General features: G+C 39.8%; 1 protein-coding gene across 2 annotated transcripts; it reads left to right on the forward strand.

The window, feature by feature from the left end:
- The first annotated feature begins 1089 nt into the window (after positions 1 to 1089).
- On the forward strand, positions 1090 to 27913 carry LOC135468503 (protein O-mannosyl-transferase 2-like). 2 transcript variants are annotated; one of them, XM_064746786.1, is made up of 21 exons: positions 3473 to 3561; positions 4080 to 4538; positions 7120 to 7204; positions 7491 to 7595; positions 8342 to 8450; positions 13389 to 13497; positions 14423 to 14488; positions 14786 to 14879; positions 15299 to 15405; positions 16122 to 16204; positions 16661 to 16770; positions 19718 to 19845; positions 20319 to 20397; positions 20932 to 21083; positions 21698 to 21786; positions 22634 to 22710; positions 22966 to 23037; positions 23280 to 23436; positions 26231 to 26371; positions 27030 to 27141; positions 27720 to 27913. In XM_064746786.1, exons 2-21 carry the CDS (start codon positions 4123 to 4125, stop codon positions 27823 to 27825), a joined length of 2397 nt encoding a protein of 798 aa, XP_064602856.1. In that variant the 5' UTR covers positions 3473 to 3561; positions 4080 to 4122; the 3' UTR covers positions 27826 to 27913. The 2 variants fall into 2 exon arrangements, with proteins under 2 accessions (XP_064602855.1, XP_064602856.1); XM_064746785.1 differs by lacking the exons at positions 3473 to 3561; positions 27030 to 27141; positions 27720 to 27913 and adding an exon at positions 1090 to 1176 and having other exon boundaries at positions 26231 to 26600.
- Positions 27914 to 27917: the final 4 nt, after the last annotated feature.

A 27917-nucleotide genomic window follows, 5' to 3' on the forward strand; every position in this document is an offset into this window, starting at 1 on the left:
ATTCATGATCTCTCAACTGTCCATACGGGCTGGTGATTATCCCCGCCTCTGTTAACTGGTAGTTAAAGTCCACGCGAGTAAATAGACAACCCTGATAACTTTGTAAGCATTCGCTTTGTATATCCCGTATATAAATTCTTACAAGTACATGTTGAACTGCAATTTAGAGCTTTAAAATCTGTAGGACAAATATCGAGAGTCGAAACATTTGTACATATTATTATAGTTTTTTAAGATTTCTGTCAACCTTGGTCAGGTTTTGGTTGTAGCATATAAGAAGATGGTATAGCTTTCCGTTTTATTTCAGGTTATTTGTTAAGATCACTCTATTGTACTTGATCGAATTTTTACATTCTTCATGTGGATATGTAAGATTATATTTTTAACTAAGACTGGATAAGTAGCACACTATATATTTAATTCGTGTATCGAGTGGCCCTGTTTACTTTGACCCAGTTTTATGATGGTTCATAATGTATTTCCTGAGTGGGAAGGCGCATTGTATAGGCCTATACACTACGTACCACAGTACGTTTGACGCAGAGAATTTGAATTTAAACTGACCATACCAGTAAAGCAACTATATAGCTTCAAACGAGGAGAGACAATGTTATAAGCAGTGAAGCATTGTGTGATAAAAATCAAATTATATAGGTGTACATACATGTACTGTAAAGATAAGTTGAAAAACACACAGCGATATAAGTGTAGGGACTAGCTCACGGGCATAGAGGATATAAATAAAGAGCTGTATGTCTTACGAATTATAAACAGGTAGGAGATAACTATGGTCGAGGTCATTTGCAGTGATATACACGCCCAATAATCATTTAAAAAAAAAAAGAAAAAGGGAAAAAAAAAACTTGTCGCAATGGCTTACACCAGTTGTAGGTCAAGAACACGGGTTCTGTTTTTGCAAGTTGTATATTAAGAAAAATCTTTACCGCGCATAAATAGGGCTGGCAGGCGTTAGGTTATGTAGTTACTCAGTTTCGGTCGCATTGTTTTTGCCAATTCTATGTGAGGGGAAATTAGTTTGACTCTCATGAATATACGTGTCATCGTGGTTTCGTTTTGTAAGGCGCATAAACCATATACGTGTACATGTATATACCGTGGTAGAGTTCGACGTTTAGGCCAACTGATACACTCTGTCAACATCTGTCACGTATGCAGGTAAGCAACACATAATCAATTAGCCTACAACTCCATTGGCATCAGGTAAATATAGGCCTACATATAAATTTTCACAGACTGTCTTCGATACATTAATTGATGTACTACGTGGTTGGCAGCTATGGAATTGTACAGGTCAATGGCCAATATGTAAGTTGTAGAGTTACGCCATCTCTATTAATGTAGCCTGTAATCACCGACGGGTAGCGTACAGTACAGTGATGGTACATGTGAGTGTTATCAGTTAAGCGCCATCAATCAGGCTTAGAGTGAAGGCGAGTCTACGAATTCTTCCTAATCCCTCGGCCCCGGATTGAAGTACCCTTAAACTGGGCAGATCTCCTATATACCAACACCATATACAACACTGTATAGAAGAGGGTATGAATATACATACACACAAAATATGTGAATGCCGTTAACTATAGGTAAAAACTTAACCCAAGCCCACTTTAAGTCGCCTGCATTTACAGTATATACTATAAAAGGAAACTTTTGGTGAAATGAAATCCGTTTTAACTTATGAAGGGATTGAAACAAAAGAATGTTTGAAAAAACTGTAGTAGGGCCTACCGTAAGTGGGGTGGGTATATATGGTCGGGTGGGTTAAGTATGTGAGGTTCAGCTCGTTTTCAGCCGGTGTAAACGATCCAGGTATACAACATGCTCATGGAGGTTCAGAGAGACTGCTTAAGAAATGTCTGCTGCTAAAAATTTGGATCGTTGAATTCTGACTGAATAAACTATTAGATATTGTACTATTCCATCCCATTTTGAAGTTCCCTCAATAATTAAACTAACCCGCATTTATAATAACCTACACTGTTTCATGCGGAGAGACACGACTTAATTCATAATATATATACAGCATGCATAGGCTATATTACATACATGATATCGGCAAAATAAGGTTGAGTTAATGTATATAGCATCAGTCATGCAGTTATATCGGCCAGCTGGTACAAATAGGCCCTATTACAAAATGACAAACATGGCTGATCATTTATGTACATAAATGCAATTACTTGTAACCACGCATTATTTATCAACAAGTGGGTGTGTTATGTTCTTATCCCTTATAAAGGACCACAACGTACCCTACTGTATCTTGATCACCGTTTACCCTCACTGTATACGCTATGCTATATGTTATTTATTTATTTATTTGATTGGTGTTTTACGCCGTACTCAAGAATATTTCACTTATTCAACGGCGGCCAACATTATGGTGGAAGGAAACCGGGCAGAGCCCGGAGGAAACCCACAATCATCCGCAGGTTGCTGTCAGACCTTCCCACTTACGGCCGGAGAGGAAGCCAGCATGAGCTGAACTTGAACTCACAGCGACCGCATTGGTGAGAGGCTTCTGGTTCATTACGCTGCGCTAGCGCGCTAACTTACTGAGCCACAGAGGCCCCTTACTGTGTTATATGAGAACTACACGTTTACCACTGTTCTTGTCTTTATGCCTCAATGTCGACATTAAATATAGCGTACATGTGCGATTCGGCGTCACATTTTTTTATTCGTATTTTTGTTTTTACTGTTTATTTTTTTGGACTTTTTTTTTTTTGCCTTGCTGTTTAATTTCATGTAGTGACTTCCAAAATCAATTCATGTATTTCCATTCTTTTATTCGGTACCAATAACTAGGCCCTACATGTACTTATATGTTGCTTCTTAAAGCACGAACAAGAGAATCTGGCCTGATGTAGTTGCAATATTGTACCTCTCGCTTCTTCGAGTGGCGCGTAAGCGAGCGGTACACTTCTGCAGCTAGGTCGGATATGGCATGGGCCTATATATTTATTTTATTTATTTGATTGGTGTTTTACGCCGTACTCAAGAATATTTCACTTATACGACGGCGGCCAGCATTATGGTGGGAGGAAAACGGGTAGAGCCCGGAGGAAACCCACGACCATCCGCAGGTTGCTGGCAAGCCTTCCCACGTAGGGCCCCGAGAGGAAGCCAGCATGAGCTGAACAGCATGAACTGGGCTTGAACTTGAGGCTCCTGTGTCATTACGCTGCGCTAGCGCGCTAACCGACTGAGCCACGGAAGCCTCTGGGCCTATGTATGCCAATTAACAGCTGATCGATCTTAAATGTAAACCGCCTAAAATACGCTAAAATAATTTATTGTGTCTTTCTTGTCACTTTTTTTCTTTCTTTCTTTCCCGCGAGACAAAAGTACACGTTTGATCACTTTTTAGGCTAACGCTTCTGTGTGAGGTGAAAATAGCAGTCAAATTCTGTCGCTGTGCGCAGTTTGGTATTGATTGGGCAAATGTGACGTTGACAGAATGGTCTCCCTTGTCTCTAGTACTAGTCATTTTCCTTTGATTACTTTGTATGAGATCTTGTTGCTGTTGCATGCGTGTCGGTAAGTCATATATAACAGTAATTTCTTTTGTCTGCATTAATCTAAATTTTACAATTATCCCTTGTTTAATCTGACAAGGCTTAAAATGAACGCGTCAACCTCTCGAAAACTGGTCATCGAGTGACCAATGTAGGGTATTTGTTAGTAATGATACTACAGGATGGGTAGTCTCATTTCAAACTGTAGAACAACGCATCACTCATCACATCACGTTACACAAGGCAGAACAGCTATAGAAAACTGATCAGATAGAAGTTGGAGTAAGTACAAAACGTCAACAAGAATCGACCGAAGTCACAACTTTTGACAGGGTCGTGCCAATCTTATCTGCCGCTGTCTGGGCTCTCTCAGGTGCACATAGGCCCCTACTATATGACAAATCACAGTGGACAACGAATTAACAAAAACCATTGTGCAACTTTCGTGGCTAAATCATTACATCATATTAATATTTGTACTTGTATTTCAATGAAACTGAAAGCCAAATGAAGATAGTTTTGTTCTTGTTTTATTTTTAGGATAGGTGTGATGTGTTGTGATTGAACAAATGACAGTGAAGAAATGCAACAGAAGGAGGCAAAAGTCAGCAGTGAGCAGTCTGAAACAGGCTGCAGAATGAAAATAGTGGGAGAAAAGATGGATGTTGGGGATGGGGATAACCACCCAGGTGTGCCCCTCCCTGATGTCACCCTAAGAGCAGATACCAGCACAGGTGATAGGAGCACAGAAATATGTCCAGACAACAAAGACGCTTTGCTGCACAAAGGTAAAGGTGACCCAGAGAAAACTCAGATCAGCAGAGTGCCTTCTGGTAAAGGCGACCACAAGGATTCAGATGTCAGCACAGACAAGAAAACTGTCCCCTTAGCACACGTCATGCCACAGGACACCTGGCGCATGTACCGGATCTGCTTGTGTGTGTCTATACTGGCTTATGTCACACGACTGTACAGGATTGAAGAACCTCCACATATCTGGTAATCACTTTTCTGCACCATTGTTTCTTACACAAACAGTTGTTCACCTAGTGATGTCTACCGTACAAACCTTGTGATTAAAAGTTGAAGTAGAAGCTGGATTTGAACCCATGACCTCTTCGGGTCAATGTCTGGAGAGCTTCTGACTGAAGCACGAAATCCCCTCAGTCATGCTGTCAGCCCTGTCACAAGGAGCCAGAGCCAAATGGATGTCTCCTGTTGTGACTGTGGTAAAACTTTTATCATCCAGAACACACAACAGTGTGGTTTACGGGACGACACATCTCAGAATTGAGTAATCTCTTATTGCCTTTCTGTAAATCTTTCAGTTAGAATTTAGAAGCTGGTGGTACAGCAGAAAACCAGTTTATTAACAATAATGTCTTTTGATTTGTTGATGATTGTAGAAGAAAATTGTTTTATTTGTTTGTTGTTTGAGCACAATACTCAAAACTTTCTCACTTGTGTGATAATGACAGTTTTATGGGTGGGTGGGCTACTGACAAACTTTACAAGGAAAAGACTATGCAAACAACTCCCGTGCATCAACTACTTATTATGAATATGAAAATTGAGAGCAGTGTCGTGTACAGATTTCCTGTCCTAGGCCGGAATGGAACCCACACCTGATGTGTCCTAGCTGCACTCCCTGAAAGAAGTTGTTTTTTATAAACTGGTTGTAGTTCTTAATGTTGATGTTAACAGTTTACTTAACACAAGTTCAGTAATAGGGACATTGTTGGCATTGTTCACATAATTGTATTGTGCTATTTGTATATTCCATTAACAGTTCAGGTAACTGAAATTTGGACATCTGGAGTATAACCAAAACACAATTTGTTTCACCTGTAGTGAAATTCCTGACAGTGACATTACTAAAACGTCCAAATATTGATCCACATACACTCAAACAGTGCTAACCAAATCAATTTCAGATATTGTATTTTGTTATATGTCTTTAGATGTTGATATGTTATCCTCATGTTCTGCCCAAGGCCTTAATAATGCAGTAGTACTTTCCTCAAATCATTCTGATCTGTTACTCCCATCATGTCTCTCGTATTTGTACTTACAAGTTCAAGTTACATGAGAGTGAATTTTTTCCATTGTCTTAACCTTCTGTCATTTATGAGGAACAGCTTAGGTACCTCTGATCAGACATTTCTCCTCCGACAAAGCCTTTATCAGCACAGTGTTCCCCTTCAGCCTAACAAAATATTTTCATATGTGTTCTACAATTCCTGGCCTATCCTTAAATCTACTAACTAAAGGAATTCGTCTTGCCCACCTAAATGTGTGCCACATTATGCCCAAACTTGATCAAATTAAAGTTTTGCTATCTAAACCAAAAAGAGAAATAGAAATGATAGGATTCACTGAGACTTTTCTTAAACAAGATATTTTTGATGCTGAAATAAGCATCGATGGATATAACTGTGAACGTAAAGGTAGGAACAATAAAGGGGGTGGTGGAAGAGCAGTATATGTATCAGACTGTCTACCCTTTAACCTTTGATATGATCTTGAAAACAGTAATTTAGAAGTACTATGGCTTGAAATCAAGTCCAAGCCATTCATAACCTGCTATATATGTAGACCCCCAAACTCTCTTTCAACATAGATACAAGAATTTGAAACAAACGTAGAAAAAGGTATATTATGAACAGAACAAACTGGTTCTCCTGGGTGATTTTAATATCGACTTGAGTAAAATCACTCCTAATAATAGGTGGACTAGTATGACAGATTCTTTAAATCTGACTACACTTGTGAAGTCTCACACCCAAATCACTTCATCCACTTCATGTGATATGTATATCAACTGATATCAACTGAGAAAGTTATATCTGTTCAAGTCCCTGTTCTAGCCATAAGTGATAATTTTCCAGTCTGTGTCACTCTCTAATCAAAGATTAACAACAGTATGAAGCATAAACATGTTACAATTCAGTATAGAGCATGTAAAGATTTCAACGAGTAAGGCTATGCCCCTGTAACACACTTGCACACGTGCATTGTTCAAACCAAATGGGACGCGAAAAGGGCCATCTCCCACTCACTTGGTTTGTATCTCTGTACATGTGTGTAGGGGGTTTCAGTCAGCGTGGGTGGTTGTGGGGGGGGAGTGGTTGGTAATGGGCTGTCTTCCACTACCTTACTTCTTCTGCTGGTTGGGGCAGTTCGAGGGACAGCACTACTGGTTGTTTTGTTGCTTTTTGTCTATCTAAATATGTATAGCTTCTCTTTTCAAACTAGATGGTGCTCTTGTTTTATATATATTGATGTATTTTTTGATTGGACTCTGACGTACAGGTTTCATATATATTGATTTCTCGGTGGAAGCCTTGGGTAAGAACAGTTTCATTGTAAATTGACCAAGCTACCTTCGATAAATTCAGATATTATTATTATTATTATTCAAGAGGTTATTGACTAATATTTTTAAAGCAACGTTCCTCCTACATGTATATATTTGGTTAGACCTTTGGTTTTGTCCATGTGACTTTCAGATAACAGGTATTGTCAGGTCTATAATAGGTAAAACCTGAAACCTGCACATATTTGACTTCTTTGTTTGCAGCTGGGATGAGACTCACTTTGGGAAGATGGGCAGTTGGTACATAAACAGAACATTTTTCTTTGATGTTCATCCTCCACTGGGCAAGGTTAGCAGCACGTACCTCTCTCTTCAAAAGTTCCTTCTCACAATGATATGGCTGCAGTATTACAAAAATAATTTATTCAAAATTCCGTTCTCGCCATGATATGACTGCAATATTATTTAAGTCATTTATTGAAAGTTTCTATCCAAACTTGAAAAATTGACTAACTCCTCCACCTTTATGTTCTAATTGATAAAATCTTGTAAAGGCGAATTATTGTGAAGAGCTTTTTATATGTAGTCTTTTTATGTATTGTTACTGACTAAAAACTGATTGTTTTCCCTGGCAGATGCTGATTGGCTTAGCAGGTCACCTGACTGGTTACAATGGAAGTTTTGCATTTTCCAAGCCTGGAGATCTGTATGAAGATGTACCTTATGTTGGCATGAGAATTGTAAGTCTTGATTAATGCTTTCTCGTAAGGTTGACTTTAGAAGCTATAATTTTATAGAAATCCTCGTTTGAACTAAATACATATACTACATGTAATTACCAGTGTACCATTATACCAATGTGAGAAACCCTGGAATAAGTGGTTTCCCTGTTTTCAAAATGTTATAAACTTGTCCCAAGCTATAAACTTACAGTTGAGTAAGTATGAGAAGTGATACACTTGTATACTCAAAGTAACATGTTATCAGTGTGGTCACAGATATATCTGAGAAAAGAATTTTGATGATTATATAGTGCATTCAGCTTGTTACATTCACTTCAAACATCTCATTGCAGTCATGTGACAAATGGCAGAACGCATTTGTGCAAACATAAAGATTGATACGCTTTTTAAGAAAAGCCTACCACTGAAAGCTTTAAAGGCGAAAGATTTTCAGTAGGTGCATATTTAAAAGTACCATTAAATTTAATGCTTAGTTGTGTATCAAGAACATCATCTGTACATACATGTACAGCAAATGTTTAGAGCAGGCTTGTTACCAGAAAGTAATTCTGCAGGTTTACTAATCACAACCATATACAGTGGCGACAGTCGTTTTAATTATGTGTAAATGTAAGATATTTTACCGGATCTGCTTGTGTGTGTCTATACTGGCTTATGTCACACGACTGTGCAGGATTGAAGATTGACATTGAAAGACTGGACTTGGAACATACTGTCTACATGTAGATGATCTGTGCTTACAGTTTTGTGCGTTGCTGGGTTCTGCTGTTGTACCGTTTTCCTTCCTCATTGTATGGGAGCTGTCGCACTCCATCATTGCCTCCATGATCACAGGATTCCTGGTCATGCTAGGTAAGATCTCATGTTTGCTCAGTTTAACATTGCCCCCATGATGACTGAATTCCTGGTCATGCTTGGTAAGATCTCATGTTTGCCCAGTTTAGCATTGCCTCCATGATGACTGGATTCCTGGTCATGCTTGGTAAGGTCTCATGTTTGCTCAGTTTAACATTGCTCTCCTGATCACAGGATTCCTGGTCATACTTGGTAAGATCTCATGTTTGCTCAGTTTAACATTGCCCTCCTGATCATGCTTGGTAAGATCTCATGTTTGCTCCATTTAACATTGCCTCCATGACGACTGGATTCCTGTCATGCTTGGTAAGGTCTCATGTTTGCTCAGTTTAACATTGCTCTCCTGATCACAGGATTCCTGATCATGCTTGGTAAGATCTCATGTTTGCTCAGTTTAACATTGCCCTCCTGATCATGCTTGGTAAGATCTCATGTTTGCTCAGTTTAACATTGCCCTCCTGATCACAGGATTCCTGGTCATGCTAGGTAAGATCTCATGTTTGCTCAGTTTAACATTGCCCCCATGATGACTGAATTCCTGGTCATGCTTGGTAAGATCTCATGTTTGCCCAGTTTAGCATTGCCTCCATGATGACTGGATTCCTGGTCATGCTTGGTAAGGTCTCATGTTTGCTCAGTTTAACATTGCTCTCCTGATCACAGGATTCCTGGTCATACTTGGTAAGATCTCATGTTTTCTCAGTTTAACATTGCCCTCCTGATCATGCTTGGTAAGATCTCATGTTTGCTCCATTTAACATTGCCTCCATGATGACTGGATTCCTGTCATGCTTGGTAAGGTCTCATGTTTGCTCAGTTTAACATTGCTCTCCTGATCACAGGATTCCTGATCATGCTTGGTAAGATCTCATGTTTGCTCAGTTTAACATTGCCCTCCTGATCATGCTTGGTAAGATCTCATGTTTGCTCAGTTTAACATTGCCTCCATGATGACTGGATTCCTGGTCATGCTTGGTAAGATCTCATGTTTGCTCAGTTTAACATTGCCTCCATGATGACTGAATTCCTGGTCATGCTTGGTAAGGTCTCATGTTTGCTCAGTTTAACATTGCTCTCCTGATCACATTATTCCTGGTCATGCTTGGTAAGATCTCATGTTTTCTCAGTTTAACATTGCCCTCCTGATCATGCTTGGTAAGATCTCATGTTTGCTCAGTTTAACATTGCCGTCCTGATCACAGGATTCCTGGTCATGCTTGGTAAGATCTCATGTTTGCGCAGTTTAACATTGCCGTCCGGATTACAGGATTCCTGGTCATGCTTGGTAAGATCTCATGTTTGCTCAGTTTAGCATTGCCCTCCTGATCACAGGATTCCTGGTCATGCTAGGTAAGATCTCATGTTTGCTCAGTTTAACATTGCCGTCCGGATCACAGGATTCCTAGTCATGCTTGGTAAGATCTCATGTTTTCTCAGTTAAGCATTGCCCTCCTGATCACAGGATTCCTGGTCATACTTGGTAAGATCTCATGTTTGCTCAGTTTAACATTGCCGTCCTGGTCACAGGATTCCTGGTCATGCTCTTTGTAGGATCTCATGTTTGCTCAGTTTAACTTTGCCCTCCTGATCACAGGATTCCTGGTCATACTTGGTAAGATCTCATGTTTGCTCAATTTAACATTGCTGTCCGGATGACAGGATTCCTGGTCATGCTTGGTAAGATCTCATGTTTGCTCAGTTTAGCATTGCCCTCCTGATCACAGGATTCCTGGTCATACTTGGTAAGATCTCATGTTTGCTCAGTTTAACATTGCCGTCCGGATCACAGGATTCCTGGTCATGCTTGGTAAGATCTCATGTTTTCTCAGTTTAGCATTGCCCTCCTGATCACAGGATTCCTGGTCATGCTTGGTAAGATCTCATGTTTTCTCAGTTTAACATTGCTCTCCTGATCACAGGATTCCTGGTCATGCTTGGTAAGATCTCATGTTTTCTCAATTTAACATTGCCTCCATGATGACTGAATTCCTGTTCATGCTTGGTAAGGTCTCATGTTTGCTCAGTTTAACATTGCCATCCGGATCACAGGATTCCTGGTCATACTTGGTAAGATCTCATGTTTGCTCAGTTTAACATTGCCTTCTGATCACAGGATTCCTGGTCATACTTGGTAAGATCTCATGTTTTCTCAGTTTAACATTGTCCTCCTGATCACAGGATTCCTGGTCATGCTTGGTAAGATCTCATGTTTGCTCAGTTTAACATTGCCGTCCTGATCACAGGATTCCTGGTCATACTTGGTAAGATCTCATGTTTGCTCAGTTTAACATTGCTGTCCGGATCACAAGATTCCTGGTGATGCTTGGTAAGATCTCATGTTTGCTCAGTTTAGCATTGCCCTCCTGATCACAGGATTCCTGGCCATACTTGGTAAGATCTCATGTTTTCTCAGTTTAACATTGCCGTCCTGATCACAGGATTCATGATCATGCTTGGTAAGATCTAATGTTTGCTCAGTTTAACATTGCCATCCTGATCATAGGATTCCTGGTCATGATTGGTAAGATCTCATGTTACATCTTATTAAACAGTGCTATAAATTTCACTTGAAAAATGCTTTTGACAAAGTGTAGATAAAAAAGTTTGCTTCCATGAGATCACTGTTCACTTTCTTAAAAATGTTTTGCCCTTACCAGTTACTACTGTCATCATGCTTTATGTCAGTATCTACTACAGTAATGTCTTTATGACATTTACAATCATTGCCATATGGTGCTGCCATAAGCAAATGAACCCTCATTACCTGATGGTGCTACCCTCAACACATAAACCCTCGTTACCCAATGGTGTTGCCATCAGAACATGGGCCTTCCTTACCCGATGGTGTTGTCATCAGAACGTGGGCCTTCCTTACCCAATGGTGTTGTCATCAGAACATGGGCCCTCCTTACCCGATGGTGTTGTCATCAGAACATGGGCCTTCCTTACCCGATGGTGTTGTCATCAGAATATGGGCCTTCCTTATCTGATGGTGTTGTCATCAGAACATGGGCCCTCCTTACCCGATGGTGTTGTCATCAGAACATGGGCCTTCCTTACCCGATGGTGTTGTCATCAGAACATGGGCCTTCCTTACCCGATGGTGTTGTCATCAGAACATGAACCCTCATTACCAGATGGTGCTGTGATCAGAACATTCACCCTCATTACCAGATGGTATAGACATCAGAACATTCACCAAATGGTATAGACATCAAAACATTCACCCTCATTACCAGATCGTATAGACATCAAAACATTCACCAAATGGTGTATACATCAGAACATTCACCCTCATTAACAGATGGTAAAGACATCAGAACATTCACCCTCATTACCAGATGGTATAGACATCAGAACATTCACCCTCATTATAAGATGGTATAGACGTCAGAACATTCACCAAATGGTATAGACATCGAAACATTCACCCTCATTACCCAGATGATATAGACATCAGAACATTCACCAAATGGTGTATACATCAGAACATTCACCCTCATTAACAGATGGTGTAGACATCAGAACATTCACCCTCATTACCAGATGGTATAGACATCAGAACATTCACCCTCATTATAAGATGGTATGGACATCAGAACATTCACCAAATGGTATAGACATCAGGATGTTCCCCCTCATTTACAGATGGTCTAGGCATCAGAACATTCACCAAATGGTGTATACATCAGAACATTCACCCTTATTAACAGATGGTGTAGACATCAGAACATTCACCCTCATTACCAGATGGTATAGACGTCGGAACATTCACCAAATGGTATAGACATCAGAATGTTCCCCCTCATTTACAGATGGTATAGGCATCAGAACATTCACCAAATGGTGTATACATCAGAACATTCACCCTTATTAACAGATGGTAAAGACATCAGAACATTCACCCTCATTACCAGATGGTATAGACATCAGAACATTCACCCTCATTATAAGATGGTATGGACATCAGAACATTCACCCTCATTACCAGATGGTATAGACATCAGAACATTCACCCTCATTATAAGATGGTATAGACGTCAGAACATTCACCAAATGGTATAGACATCAGAATGTTCCCCCTCATTTACAGATGGTATAGGCATCAGAACATTCACCAAATGGTGTATACATCAGAACATTCACCCTCATTAACAGATGGTAAAGACATCAGAACATTCACCCTCATTACCAGATGGTGTATACATCAGAACATTCAACCTCGTTAACAGATGGCAAAGACATCAAAACATTCACCCTCATTACCAGATGGTATAGACGTCAGAACATTCACCAAATGGTATAGACATCGAAACATTCACCCTCATTACCAGATGGTATAGACATCAGAACATTCACCAAATGGTGTATACATCAGAACATTCACCCTCATTAGCAGATAGTGCCATCATCAGAACATTTACCCTCATCACCAGGGGCCTCCGTGGCTCAGTTGATTAGCGCGCTTGCGCAGTATAATGACCCAGGAACCTCTCACCAATGCAGTTGCTGTGAGTTCAAGTCCAACTCCTTTCCGGCCTTTCCCCGGTATAAGTGAAATATTCTTGAGTATGGAGTAAAACACCAATCAAATAAATATATAAACAAACCTCATCACCAGATGGTATAGACATCAGAACATTTGCTCTCATTACCAGATGGTATAGACATCAGAATGTTCATCTTTTTTACCAGACAGTATAGACATCAGAGCATTTGTCCTCATTATCAGATGATATAGACAACAGGACTTTTGTCTTCATTATCAGATGGTATAGACATCAGAACATTCACCTTTTTTACCAGATTGCATTTGTCCTCATTACCAGATGGTGCTGTTGTGATGTTCCATATTACTTTGTGCTGACCTGTGCTCAGAATGTATGAATGGTGGCCTAAGCTCCATGTACACCTGTACTAATCTGTTATTTGCAGACACAGGGACGCTGACCCTGTCCAGGTACATCCTGCTGGACCCCATCCTCCTCTGCTTCATCATGGCTGCCACCTACAGCACCCTGAAACTGAGGAATGCCCATGACAAGTGAGTCCTGATTGGTGGGGATTGGTGATGTGTTGGTGGGGATTGGTGATGTGTTGGTGGGGTTTGCTGGGGATTGGTGATGTGTTGGTGGGGATTGCTGATGTGATGGGTGGGAAACTTTGTTTTCATGTTGAATATACTGTAATTCTTCAACCTTTTCACATGTTTGCCAGATGTTTATTCCAGCATACTCTGAGGGCATCATTCTGTGTAGACTGATAAAGTCATACTTTTTGTGAAACGCTGACATTGGCTAATTCAGCCAATGTAGTTTTATCTCCAAGGTCACTGAAAGTTGCTCTTTCATATCCGAAAAGTTTGAGGAAGCATGGTAGTATGGTATTGTTTGTATAGAAATGCATGTACATCCCTTACTTGGTGAAGTGTATCAATCTCCACTGTCCATGTGGCAGTGTCAAGTTGAATCTATGAGGTGTGGTGAGTATACCTGCATGTACCTGCACGTACTAGGATTTGGCTTATGCACTATGCACAATGATGGCATCAGACACACGTCCACAAGTCTTTACAAATGAAACTGCAGGCTCAGAAACACCTGGCAAAGGTTCAGTGGTAGATTTAAGTCAGGAGATTTATCAGGTGTGTGGAGGAGGTTTTCTGACTGTGTTGTCGGGTGTTCACTGATTATGTAAGTGAAATAGCTTTGAGCACATAAGGGGATGAAACATCAAGGAAACCAACAAGTAAATGCACATGTATATGTGAGGAAGATGTTTCAGCTTGATACAGTATTTGTGTAAATATGTGTACCAAATTGTTATCAACTCCACTCAGGTGTGTCATTCTGATCCAGGAAGGTGAAATCTTCATCTTGAACAACAACAGTGTTATTGTGGTTGAAGATGTGATAGATGCTGTGAGAATGAGAGTGTGTCATTTCACTGCCTTGTTTATTTTTCTCCAGACTCTTCTCTGTACAGTGGTGGACATGGGCCTGTGTCACTGGTGTATTCCTGTCCTGCTCAGTTGGGTAGGTCACATACAAAACTTCTCACTCACATACAAGCTGTGTATGTAGGTTTTAGAATTGTTAACAGTGTTTTTTTCACAAATGGGTGACATCTATACAAAGTGTTGTGTTTCAATTTGTCAGCTTGACTTTTTGGATTTGTAATGGAAGCAGTTTTTGCCATCAGTAGCAAATAGTCTACATTCAGCAGGATTAAGTCATACATGTACTTTCCAAGTGCCCTGAAATCAATGTTGGTAAAAGTGGTTAATAGTGTGATATATTTGGTTCCATTTGAAGTGTTGTTCTTTGTTTCAGGGTGAAGTTTGTGGGGTTGTTTGTGGTCCTGTTGGCTGGTGTGACCACAGTTTTGGAGCTGTGGCATCTGTTAGGCAGACTAGAACTACCAATGGTGTGTTACTCTATGAAAATACTATAAACTGTATGCTTTTATTTAATTAAACACCACTTCATATATGCCCAAACAGGTGTTCCTAAATTCTGATTTATGCTGGTTGTTACAATATTTTAATTTATATTATGATACTGCATTGAATTAAAGAATTATGCGACATTACCTTGATTAATCTGCCTAGAATGATAATTATGCAAGTGTGATGGGAAAATGCAATAACCTTTCACATTTCACCTTGTTTACAATGCGGCAGAAGGCAGCAGTGTAGATAATGAATTCTTGATACGGAATCCTTCCATTCAATAACAAATTGATCTGTCATCATATAAAGATGAACAATCGAATGAATAAATAATCATTTAACCAAGATTGTAGTAGCAGATTGCAGAGATTTGTGTGTTTTCTTGCCTTTTCAGTCCAGCCTAGCTGCACAGTTTGCAGCTCGAGTGGCCTGTCTTATTTTACTGCCTGTCATTCTCTACATGGCGTTCTTTGCGGTACATTTTACCGTCCTCAGTAAAAGGTATGTGAAAATATGTGTGTATTTAATGTGTCTATGACAAGCTATAGTTCTGTTAACTACCCAGGCTTTAATCATCTTGTGATGGTTAAATTATTAAATTGTGGTTTTGTTCAGAATACTTGAACATGTGAAAAGATTCCATAAAAGTCATTGAACGAATAGTTTTGCCAGTGTTATTGTTTTCACCTCATCATGGACCAAAGCTACTGTTGCATAAAAAATGAAACCTGCATCTACAATGTAATGGCTTTTACGTATAATGACTAAGTTTTTACTTCATTGAATACATGATTGGATAGTTGAGTGCCTCTGTCAGTTGGGATGTGTTTTTTGGGATAAAATATATAATGTCATAATCATTGTACACATGTTCTTACTAGATCGTCTATTCCTTAGTGAAAGTGCAATACCATTTGGAACTTTTCTTCTGCCTGAATTGATACAGTGTAAGAACATTTTGGATGAGTGGCATATCATGTGTCTAAACACTTTAATATTCACATAGCTAATCATAGAGTCTAAACACTCGCACATTTGTACTGTTATAGTCTGACCGCTTATTCACTTGGCCTTAATATATATTATTATATAAAAATCTAAACACATGTTCATTCTAAATTTTTTTAGAAAAGTAAATTCTTGTTCAGTATTGCTAATTAGAGTGATGTCCATAATAACATTGTTCCCTACTAAGAACATACTGGTTGTAATTTCAGTGGAAATGGCGATGGATTTTTCAGCTCAGCATTTCAGTCTCAGTTGGAAGGAAACAAGTTGTACAATATAAGCATGCCAGAAAGTAAGTATCGGTATGGTGAATGTAGCTAGCTCTGTGTGATGGCTTTGTAGTCAACTGGCATGTCATTGTAACAGTGACATTAACCTAATGTGAAAAGTGGGTGCCTCTGCGGCCTGGTGGTTAGCCAATGCCTCTCACTGGTGCAATCGCTATGAGTTCAAGTCCATCTCATACTGGCTTCCTCTCCGGTCATGTGTGGCTAGGTCTGCCAGCAACCTTGTTGGGTTCCTCCCATCATAGTAATGGGTGGCATCGTATAAGTGAAATACATGTCAGTACAGCGTTAAACACCAATCAAGTAAATAAATAAATAAATTGGTATGAAAAGTGGGTAATAAAAAAGACTTCTACACCAAAAGAATCAGTATTGATAGATAGTAAAATACTTGACACATATTTCAAACTTCTTATTAAATGCATGAGAGCTATAAAGTTGTGGGGTTTTCATTCTTTTAGATGTGGCTTATGGGTCCAAAGTTACCTTGAAGCACCAGAAGACAGGAGGAGGGTATCTCCATTCTCACTACCACCTTTACCCCGAAGAGTTACCCCCCAGACAACAACAGGTGAGGCTTCAAGGATCACTAAGACACATGGTATCTGTACCTGGTGGGCTTTTGTGTTCTTAGAGTGCTTTCTATCATATCTGTATAGTATTTTTATAGTGAGTAAAATGCGAGAACATTGATGTTCTATGGTGGATTTTTTGGGCCATATTGAACAGGCTGAAGCACAGTGACATTGCAGATTCTTTTCAGCAGTTTATTTATTTATTTATTTATTTATTTGAAGAATATTTCACTTACACTGTACACGACGGTGGCCAGCATTATGGTGGGTCGAAACCAGGCAGAGCATGGAGGAAAACCCACGACCATCCGCAGGTTCTGTTCAGCAGTTAGTCAATCTCTAATTGCTAAGGATATTTAGCAAATCTGTGTCTCTGATGTCACCCTCCCTCAGCTTGTTGAATATAGTCCCAAAAGTCCACCATAGAAACACCATCATTATTTGCATTTTATTTACTGTAAAATAAATGTGAAGACCATATTTGGAATCAGCATAAAATCGTCATTCTCTTGAGGCATGCTTCATTCAAAGGTGGTTGGCATCAAGAGAAGTGGGGCTTCCGTGGCTCAGTTGGTTAGCACGCTAGCGCAGCGTAATGACCTAGGAGCCTCTCACCAATGTGGTCGCTTTGAGTTCATGTCCAGCTCATGCTGGCTTCCTCTCCGGCCGTACATGGGAAGGTCAGCCAGCAACCTGTGGATGGTCGTGGGTTTCCCCCGTATAAGTGAAATATTCTTGAGTATGGCGTAAAACACCAATCAAATAAATAAATAAATAGAATGGGCATTTAGAGTGGACTTACACACAACTATTTGTAAACACCCAGTTATGTTCAGAAATAAAGTATATTACAGTCATAACTGGCACTGGATTGGTAAAGGATGTTACTGGCAGTTCAGTCATTATGGTTGTTACTGGCAGTAGAGTCATTATGGTTGTTACTGGCAGTTCAGCCATTATGGATGTTACTGGCAGTTCAGTCATTATGGATGTTACTGGCAGTAGAGTCATTATGGTTGTCACTGGCAGTTCAGTCATAATGGATGTTACTGGCAGTTCATTCATTATGGATGTTACTGGCAGTAGAGTCATTATGGTTGTTACTGGCAGTTCAGTCATTATGGTTGTCACTGGCAGTTCAGTCATAATGGATGTTACTGGCAGTTCATTCATTATGGATGTTACTGGCAGTAGAGTCATTATGGTTGTTACTGGCAGTTCAGTCATTATGGATGTTACTGACAGCAGAGTCACAATGGATGTTACTGGCAGTTCAGTCCTTATGGTTGTTAGTGGCCGTTCAGTCAGTATGGTTTGTTAAAGGCAGTCGTGATGGATGTTACCGGCAAACCAGCCATAATGGATGTTAATGGCAGTTTAGCCACAATTGATGTTAGTGGCAGTTCAGTCGTAATGGATGTTACTTGCAGATCAGTTGTAATGGTTGTCACTGGCAGTTCAGTCATAATGGATGTTACTGGCAATTCAGTTGTAATGGTTGTCACTGGCAGTTCAGTTGTAATGGTTGTCACTGGCAGTTGAGTCGTAGTGGATGTTACTGGCAGTTCATTCATAATGGATTTACTGGCAGATCAGTTGTAATGGATGTTACTGGCAATTCAGTTATTATGGTTGTTAGCGGCTGTTCAGTCATATTGGTTGTTACGGAATAATAGTTGTTTACTGGCAGTTCAGTCATAATGGTTGTTACTGGCAGTTCAGTCATAATGGTTGTTACGGGATGATAGTTGTTTACTGGCAATTCAGTCATAATGGATTTACTGGCAGATCAGTTGTAATGGATGTTACTGGCAGTTCAGTCATAATAGTTGTTACTGGCACTTCAGTCATAATGGTTGTTACTGGCAGTTCAGTCATATTGGTTGTTACGGGATAATAGTTGTTTACTGGCAGTTCAGTCATAATAGTTGTTACTGGCAGTTCAGTCATAATAGTTGTTACTGGCACTTCAGTCATAATGGTTGTTACTGGCAGTTCAGTGATAATAGTTGTTATGGGATAATAGTTGTTTACTGGCAGTTCAGTCATAATGGTTGTTACTGGCAGTTCAGTTATAATGGTTGTTACTGGCAGTTCAGCCATTATGGTTGTTATGGGATAGTAGTTGTTACTGGCAGTTCAGTCCTTATGGTCGTTACTGGCAGTAGAGTAATTATGGTTGTTACTGGCAGTTCAGTCATTATGGATGTTACTGGCAGTTCAGTCCTTATGGTCGTTAAAGGCAGTAGAGTCATTATGGTTGTTACTGGCAGTTCAGTCATTATGGATGTTACTGGCAGTAGAGTCATTATGGTTGTTACTGGCATTTCAGTCATTATTAGTGTTACTGGCAGTTCAGTCATTATGGATGTTACTGGCAGTAGAGTTATTATGGTTGTCACTGCCAGTTCAGTCATAATGAATGTTACTGGCAGTTCAGTTATTATGGATGTTACTGGCAGTAGAGTCATTATGGATGTTACTGGCAGTTCAGTCTTTATGGATGTTACTGGCAGCAGAGTCACTATGGATTGATTAATTGATTGGTGTTTTTTTTATGCTGTACTCAAGAATATTTCACTTATATGACGGCGGCCAGCATTATGGTGGGAGGAAACCAGGCAGAGCCCGGGGGAAACCCACAACCATCCGCAGGTTGCTGACAGACCTTCCCACGTACACCCGGAGAGGAAGCCAGCATGAGCTGGACTTGAACTCACAGCGACCGGAGTCACAATGGATGTTACTGGCAGTTCAGTCCTTATGGTTGTTAGTGGCCGTTCAGTCAGTATGGTTTGTTAAAGGCAGTTATGATGGATGTTAACGGCAGATCAGCCATAATGGATGTTACTGGCAGTTTAGCCACAATCGATGTAATTCACTTATAATCATAATAGTTGTTATTGTTGACGTGTCCTTGACTCAGCAATGTTTATTTGTCAGATTACCACATACACACACAAAGATGACAACAACTACTGGATCATTAAGAAGTTTGACGTTGAGCCTACAGAAGAAGACAAACCTGAGTTCGTCACTAATGGAGATTATGTACGACTGGAGCACTTTGCGTAAGTTCTATACAATACTGTGTATACTGTGGTCTTATACCCACTCTTAAACCCGACTGTTAAGTAAGATATAAGCAGGGAGGTTATATGTTCAAATCCAGCTCGTACTGCTTTGGCTACTGCTGTCAGGAGATTTGTCCGTGGTTTCATCTTGTTATGCAGGGTTTCTTCACTCATATACCTGACGACCATCGAACAAGTAAAAATTCTTTTGTCATGCCATTAAACACAATCAGATGAATACATAAATAAATAATAAATATATAAATAAATAAGATTTTGCTTTTAGTTAAGTTAATTTATTTATCTTCATCATTTGTAAAGAACAATTGTATTCATGTATTACATGTATTACATGTGGTTTGAGACCACATACTACTAATTCTTCTCATTAACAAATGTATGTCATCAAGGTGTTGTGTGTCTCTTTGTCTGCCTGCCGTCCTGTCTGTCAGTGCTGGTGCTTGTTTCAGAACACGGCGCAACTTACACAGTCACAGAGAGCCAGCTCCTATCACGAAGCGCCACTACCAAGTTTCTGCATACGGTGTTGTAAGTCCATAAATATACATACATGTACAATGGCTGTTCATTGAACAGTAAATGTGACTTTAGTTTATGAAGGCTTTGTGGTGTTTTCCCTCAAAAGTTTATGAAGTGTGGTTTGATTGTGAAATAATCAAATAATCCTCATATGTTTATCTCCACTCTCAGACAGTCAGCATTTACCCTATTTTCCTATACACCTGCCCTCTCATGTTGTATGTGGCAAGGTCTGTCAGCAATCTGCCAAACACTCGTGGGCTTTCCATCGTCCATTTTCCTCCCACCATAAACTGGCTGGTTGTCGTAGAAGTGAAATATTATTGATTACGGCATGAAACATCTATCAAATAAGTAGAACCTGTACAGTTGTGTTTCACAATCGTGTTAGAAGGGTAGATTGAATGACACTATACGATTATTCAGTGCACCAAAAACTTGTAAAACGAGTTCAGAATGTTGTGTTTCTGACTAAATCAGTGCGAGTTCAGCAGTCTAATCAAGTTACTTACTCAAGTTTTCCGTGTCCTATGTCGTTTTCAGAATGGTACGGGCGATGCTAATGATGTATGGATAGTTGACATTGTGGGTGCTCCCAAGGGCGCCCCCCTCAAAACTGTCCGCTCCCGGATACGCCTCATTCACTATCATGTCCGATGTGTTCTTCAGTCCAATGATAAAAAACTGCCAAAATGGTGAGTCATCTAATTGTGCCTGTGCTAAGTCAGGACCTCTGTTCTGTGAGTCACCTAATTGTGCTTGTGCTGAGTCAGGACCTCTGTTCTGTGAGTCACCTAATTGTGCTTGTGCTAAGTCAGGACCTCTGTTCTGTGAGTCACCTAATTGTGCTTGTGCTAAGTCAGGACCTCTGTTCTGTGAGTTCACCTAATTGTGCTTGTGCTAAGTCAGGACCTCTGTTCTGTGTTGTGTATGTGTATATGTTATTCCATTTTATGAAATGGAAGATGGAACTTTGTACTGCCTATGATATTTGTCACTGGTCATTGCTTAGTACAAAGCAGATGCATGCTTAGATATGCATGTGGAGAGTTGCATAACAGGTAATATGCAGCCCTTTTGCATAGCACATACACATGTATCTCTTTCAGCCTTAAATCAATCATGAAAGGTCACTAGAATTTATTGCCATATTAGCTGATTGTGAAGACAACATATTCAACATGTAAGATGCGTACATTACGAGTAATGTTTTAAACTGTGGATTTTGTGGCTATCTGGGTCTGTTATGTCTTAAATCCAGACCTGGTCAGGGATATGAAATTTGTTTAAAATGTCACCTTGATTGCAGGGGATTTGAGCAGATGGAAGTCACGTGCAGTCCTAGCAGCAAAGGGCAGATAACTTACTGGAATATAGAAGAGGTGGTGGATCCAAGATGTAAGACATTTGTGCATGGATGCCGACTGATGTAGCTCTCAGTATTCATTTAACAGGCTAACATGTTTGTATTCCTTGAGGGAAGAAGATAAATAATCTATGTTATCTGATCAGACTAGGTTAGCTAAGCTTAATATATCTCTATATCTTACTACTCTGTCAAATTCAGGGAAACTATACGTCGGCTCACTGTTTTGTCCCCAGGATGGAATTAGATCGTGGTTGGCACAGATGACATTGAATGGAAAGAAACTTTACATGAACAAATTCATGCTTGATATGCTCAGTATTTTGACATTTGTTATGCTATGACCAGGAACCATACCCCACACATATTGTGGTGTTAAATATACATACATACATACATACATACATACATACATACATACTGTACATACATACATACATGTACATACATACATACATACATACATACATACATACATACATACATACATACATACATACTGTACATTCTTAACTTTTGGCTTGCCTCAAACTTACCTGTGGAACTAAATAAAAGAGCGGTGGAAATCCATCCTGCAACATGGAGGCGCATTACATGCACTCTAAGCTCCTTCATCGTCATATGACTGAAAAATTGTTAAGTACAACATTATAGCCTAAGCACTCACTCACTCACTCACTCACTCACTCACTCACTCACTCACCATTGATGACATGTTATGGCCCACAGTGTGCTGGTTCACTCCAGTTTCCTTCACCTGTAAATCTGACTCTGGCATATAAGTGAAAAAATTCTTTAGAGAGATGTTGAACATCAGTACAATAAGTATTTGTGGCCTGTCAGCAAACAAAGGTAATTTTGTTACTTTTTGTTATGCAGTACCTAGTGTAAGTTTCCAGGTGTACAGGCCAAGTTTCCTGGAGAAGTTCATAGAGAGTCACGCTGTCATGTTTCAGGTAGGTCACCTCCACCTCCACAAGTTCAAGGTCAAATTCATTTATTGTGGATTTGAAATGCATGCTGTGTTTCTAAGACAGTGGATTTTGAGGAAGGTTTACAAAAATGTTAAGTACATTGGAAGGCAATCTCTGCGTCTCTTAGTACATGTACATACTTCAGAACTGAGAATAAACATTGTTGTCTTTTACTATACGGAAGTCTTGAAGCATGTAAAATATAATTACAGCAAAGTATTCTTCTTTGAAATACAGGGAAACAGTGGGCTGAAGCCAAAAGAGGGGGAGGTTACTTCTGTACCCTGGCAGTGGCCTGTCAACTACAAAGTATGTGAAGCTTGAATTCTGCTCATCATATAAATCAAGCATACAAATTTTTGTTTATCCATCCATGCAGAAAACAGACTAATATATAAATGGAAAAAGAGACATTTCAGATTGTAATGTAAGATATATCTGCAAACAAAATTAAGTTGTTATGAGAGGGCCTTGGTGGCCAAGGGGGTTAGCAGGCTAGTGCTTTCTCTGATCGTATCATCATTGTGCTCTGCTCTTTGTCTCTGCTACAGGGTCAGTTATTCTCTGGGAGGGACCATATGGTTTACCTGCTGGGTAACCCTGTCATCTTCTGGGGTAACCTTGTGGTACTGGGGCTATTTCTGCTCCTGTACACTGTACATGCCTTAAGACGTCAGAGAGGATGCCACATCCAGCCAAATCTTCTGGGTGAGAAACTCACCTCAACACCTTGTTTACCATGATACAAATATAACTATTAGCTACATATATCAATGTAGGAAACATAAACACTTCAAAGGTTTACAGTGGCATTACTTGCAGTAGATTTGTTAGTTAATCAAATTAAAAGATGATAACTTTTTATAGGGTGTTGCTGTGTTCTTTTTTAGGTTTACACTATACCATTATAGCCTGTCATGTTCTGCGAACTGTACAATATCCATGCATCTGTTCATCCAATATACATGTATGATGGTAACCTTTCATGTTCTGTGAGCTGTACAGTATCCATGCATGTGTTCATCCAGTATGCATGTATGATGGTAACCTTTCATGTTCTGCGAACTGTACAATATCCATGCATGTGTTCATCCAGTATACATGTATGATGGTAACCTTTCATGTTCTGTGAGCTGTACAGTGTCCATGCATGTGTTCATCCGGTATACATGTATGATGGTAACCTTTCATGTTCTGTGAGCTGTACAGTATCCATGCATGTGTTCATCTAGTATACATGTATGATGGTAAGTTTTCATGTTCTGTGAGCTGTACAGTATCCATGCATGTGTTCTTCCGTTATACGTGTATGATGGTAACCTTTCATGTTCTGTGAGCTGTACAGTATCCATGCATGTGTTCTTCCATTATACATGTATGATGGTAACCTTTCATGGTCTGTGAGCTGTACAGTATCCATGCATGTGTTCATCCAGTATACATGTATGATGGTAACCTTTCATGTTCTGTGAGTTGTACAGTATCCATGCATGTGTTCATCCAATATACATGTATGATGGTAACCTTTCATGTTCTGTGAGCTGTACAGTATCCATGCATGTGTTCATCCAGTATACATGTATGATGGTAACCTTTCATGTTCTGTGAACTGTACAGTATCCATGCATGTGTTCATCCGGTATACATGTATGATGGTAACCTTTCATGTTCTGTGAGCTGTACAGTATCCATGCATGTGTTCATCCAGTATACATGTATGATGGTAACCTTTCATGTTCTGTGAGCTGTACAGTGTCCATGCATGTGTTCATCCGGTATACATGTATGATGGTAACCTTTCATCTTCTGTGAGCTGTACAGTATCCATGCATGTGTTCATCCATTATACATGTATGATGGTAACCTTTCATGGTCTGTGAGCTGTACAGTATCCATGCATGTGTTCATCCAGGATACATGTATGATGGTAACCTTTCATGTTCTGTGAGCTGTACAGTATCCATGCATGTGTTCATCCAATATACATGTATGATGGTAACCTTTCATCTTCTGTGAGCTGTACAGTATCCATGCATGTGTTCATCCGGTATACATGTATGATGGTAACCTTTCATCTTCTGTGAGCTGTACAGTATCCATGCATGTGTTCTTCCATTATACATGTATGATGGTAACCTTTCATGTTCTGTGAGCTGTACAGTATCCATGCATGTGTTCATCCATTATACATGTATGATGGTAACCTTTCATGTTCTGTGAGCTGTACAGTATCCATGCATGTGTTCTTCCGTTATACATGTATGATGGTAACCTTTCATGTTCTGTGAGCTGTACAGTATCCATGCATGTGTTCTTCCATTATACATGTATGATGGTAACCTTTCATGTTCTGTGAGCTGTACAGTATCCATGCATGTGTTCTTCCGTTATACATGTATGATGGTAACCTTTCATGTTCTGTGAGCTGTAAAGTGTCCATGCATGTGTTCTTCCATTATACATGTATGATGGTAAGTTTTCATGTTCTGTGAGCTGTACAGTATCCATGCATGTGTTCATCCAGTATACATCTATGATGGTAAGTTTTCATGTTCTGTGAGCTGTACAGTATCCATGCATGTGTTCATCCAGGATACATGTATGATGGTAAGTTTTCATGTTCTGTGAGCTGTACAGTATCCATGCATGTGTTCTTCCAGTATACATGTATGATGGTAACCTTTCATGTTCTGTGAGCTGTACAGTATCCATGCATGTGTTCATCCAATATACATGTATGATGGTAACCTTTCATGTTCTGTGAGCTGTACAGTGTCCATGCATGTGTTCATCCAGGATACATGTATGATGGTAACTTTTCATGTTCTGTGAGTTGTACAGTATCCATGCATGTGTTCTTCCAGTATACAGTATACATGTATGATGGTAACCTTTTATTGAGTGGCCCTTTGTTATAGACCCGTCAGCGAAGTTAGGTTGGTGTACAGCAGGAACCTACTCTGTGCGTCTCTCTGTCTGTAGACATGATTTTATCTATGCATTTCCTGTCAAACTACTGTGCTGATTTAGGTGAAACAATACATCTTACATCATATGGGTATTGTCTGAAGTTCTGCATGCTGAAGTATGATGGAAATTGGGTAATTATTATCTTAATTACCCCCATTTAGGACTTTGCAACTGCCTCCTGTTCAGGTACTTAATGAGTATAATAATGGATTTTCATGTATTCTGTATTCTCTTTTGACTGCTACATTTCTCCTGGATGTACCAGTAGTAGAATCAGTGCACACCACGAATGGCCCATGAAACAATCTGTATGAAGAGAAATTAAGCAACCTGTCATCCTTTCATTTCTTGTAAGGTTTCTTAGTTTTCGTTCTTTTATTTTTTTTCGGACATCCAGAAATTTTTTGTAGGCGCACACTAAACTATAGTAATCTTTCATGTTTTGTGAGTTGTACAGTATGCATGTATGTGATGTATAATTTTCACATAATATATGAGGATAATTTTTCATGGAGTGACCCTGTGTTTCCAGTTTACAGGGAACAGCGTTTCAGTGCCTGCTGGTGGCTATTCCTGGGCTGGATCCTGCATTACCTCCCTTTCTGGGCCATGGGGAGGGTCTTGTACTTTCATCATTATTTCCCAGCGTTCCTCTTTAACTGCATGCTGACAGGTAGGCCAGTTAAAAATTGAGAAAGGTCCTCATTCGTTGTGGTGTCTAACTGCCTGAAGTCAGACCATTGGTCACCTGTTTGAATCCAGCCATTGCTGGCTCTGATGTAGCTCCACATCCAGAAGATTGTCAAGTACCTGGACAGGTGCGCTGGCTTGCTCAGTCATAAACATGACACCTGATAAATATTCTGTAAAAATGCACAAAACACCAATCAAAGGAAATAAATAGTGAAATAGGTAAACAGATAAGTATAACAGATTTCATCATTAGAAACAAAATTGTGTGATAGTACAATGTAGTAATAGTGAAGAAGTCGAGACATTATCACGTAAATGTAAAAGGTTTCACAAGCTTTCAGTCCTCTTGCTGGGACCTTTATCCACTGAGCCTGTGAAATCTTTTACATTTACATGGAGATGCCTTGACTCATGCTCACTGTAGTATTAATGGTTAAATATTTAATGCTTGTCATGTTTCTTGTTTGGAGAGCTTGGTTTTTTTGGAACATGTATTAAAAGAAATGTCAGGCTTGAATAAATTGTTTACTAGTCTTGCCTAAATGTTAAAACTGAACTGATAATGCAAATCTTTGACTCGCTGTAGATGTACAGATGTGCTCACAGTGTTTATACATGCCTGTGCTTCTCTACTGCAGGGATAATGCTGGAGTACATGATAACAGAGGTCTGTAGAAAGGTCCCTGCCCACCTAGCCATGCCCATGTTCCACTGGCTCTTAGGGGTTACCCTTGGGGTTATTCTCTACAGGTATGCACATACGTTCCAGCCACCTGGACATGATTATGGTTAATAATGCCCCAAAGGCTCTGTAATCATCTGCCCCTTTCACTCATTCACCATGGTCAGGATAGACCTAAAACACAGCCACTGAGGTGTTCGACCCCAGGCTCCAGGGTTATGAAATTTACCCAGGTTTAGCATGTCTGTGAAAGAGCCTTCAAATATGTTTTCAATGCCAAATTTTGGACTAGTCATGGAAAGTTTTAATGCTGAGAAAAGGTAAAATCTGTCATGGCAGAAAATATGTATAACGACAAAGCAAAGATCAGAAATAAGGCCGCAAGTCAAGATGTAGCTGCTTGCTAAGCTTAAAAGATGACTGTATGATCACAGGGCCAGTGATTCCTTCTATGTGAGGGATTAACTGCACAGTAGGAATCTGAGCTCCAGCTGACTGTAATTTAATGATCCGCTCTCTGGATGCAAATATGGTAATCACAGTAATGCAGCACATACAGTCATCCAGTTGGCATCACAAGGCAATCTCGTGATAATGAATGTAATGAATGTGCTGATTTTCACTTTTGTCTTTTCTGTTGTTGCAGTTTTTATCTATTTTATCCACTGACTTATGGGATGTCAGGTCCTCCAGCCACAAACATCACCAGCCCTATGTACAACCTCAGGTGGATGGATTCCTGGGATTTCTAAAGGTTCTTATCTGTACCAGGCTCTCAACTGTGCCAGGCCGTCATCTGCATCAGGTTCTCATTTGTGCCTGGCCGTCATCTACATCAGGCTCT

The sequence above is a fragment of the Liolophura sinensis genome, chromosome 6 (genome assembly GCF_032854445.1).
Source record: "Liolophura sinensis isolate JHLJ2023 chromosome 6, CUHK_Ljap_v2, whole genome shotgun sequence".
NCBI classification, from domain to species: domain Eukaryota; kingdom Metazoa; phylum Mollusca; class Polyplacophora; order Chitonida; family Chitonidae; genus Liolophura; species Liolophura sinensis.

Coding starts and splice junctions, on each gene's coding strand:
- LOC135468503 (XM_064746786.1), top strand. CDS start 4,123: ATGCAACAGAAGGAGGCAAAAGTCAGCAGTGAGCAGTCTGAAACAGGC. Junction 8,451..13,388: donor AGGATTCCTGGTCATGCTAG/GTAAGATCTCAT, acceptor TGTTATTTGCAG/ACACAGGGACGCTGACCCTG. Junction 23,038..23,279: donor AGTGGCCTGTCAACTACAAA/GTATGTGAAGCT, acceptor TCTCTGCTACAG/GGTCAGTTATTCTCTGGGAG.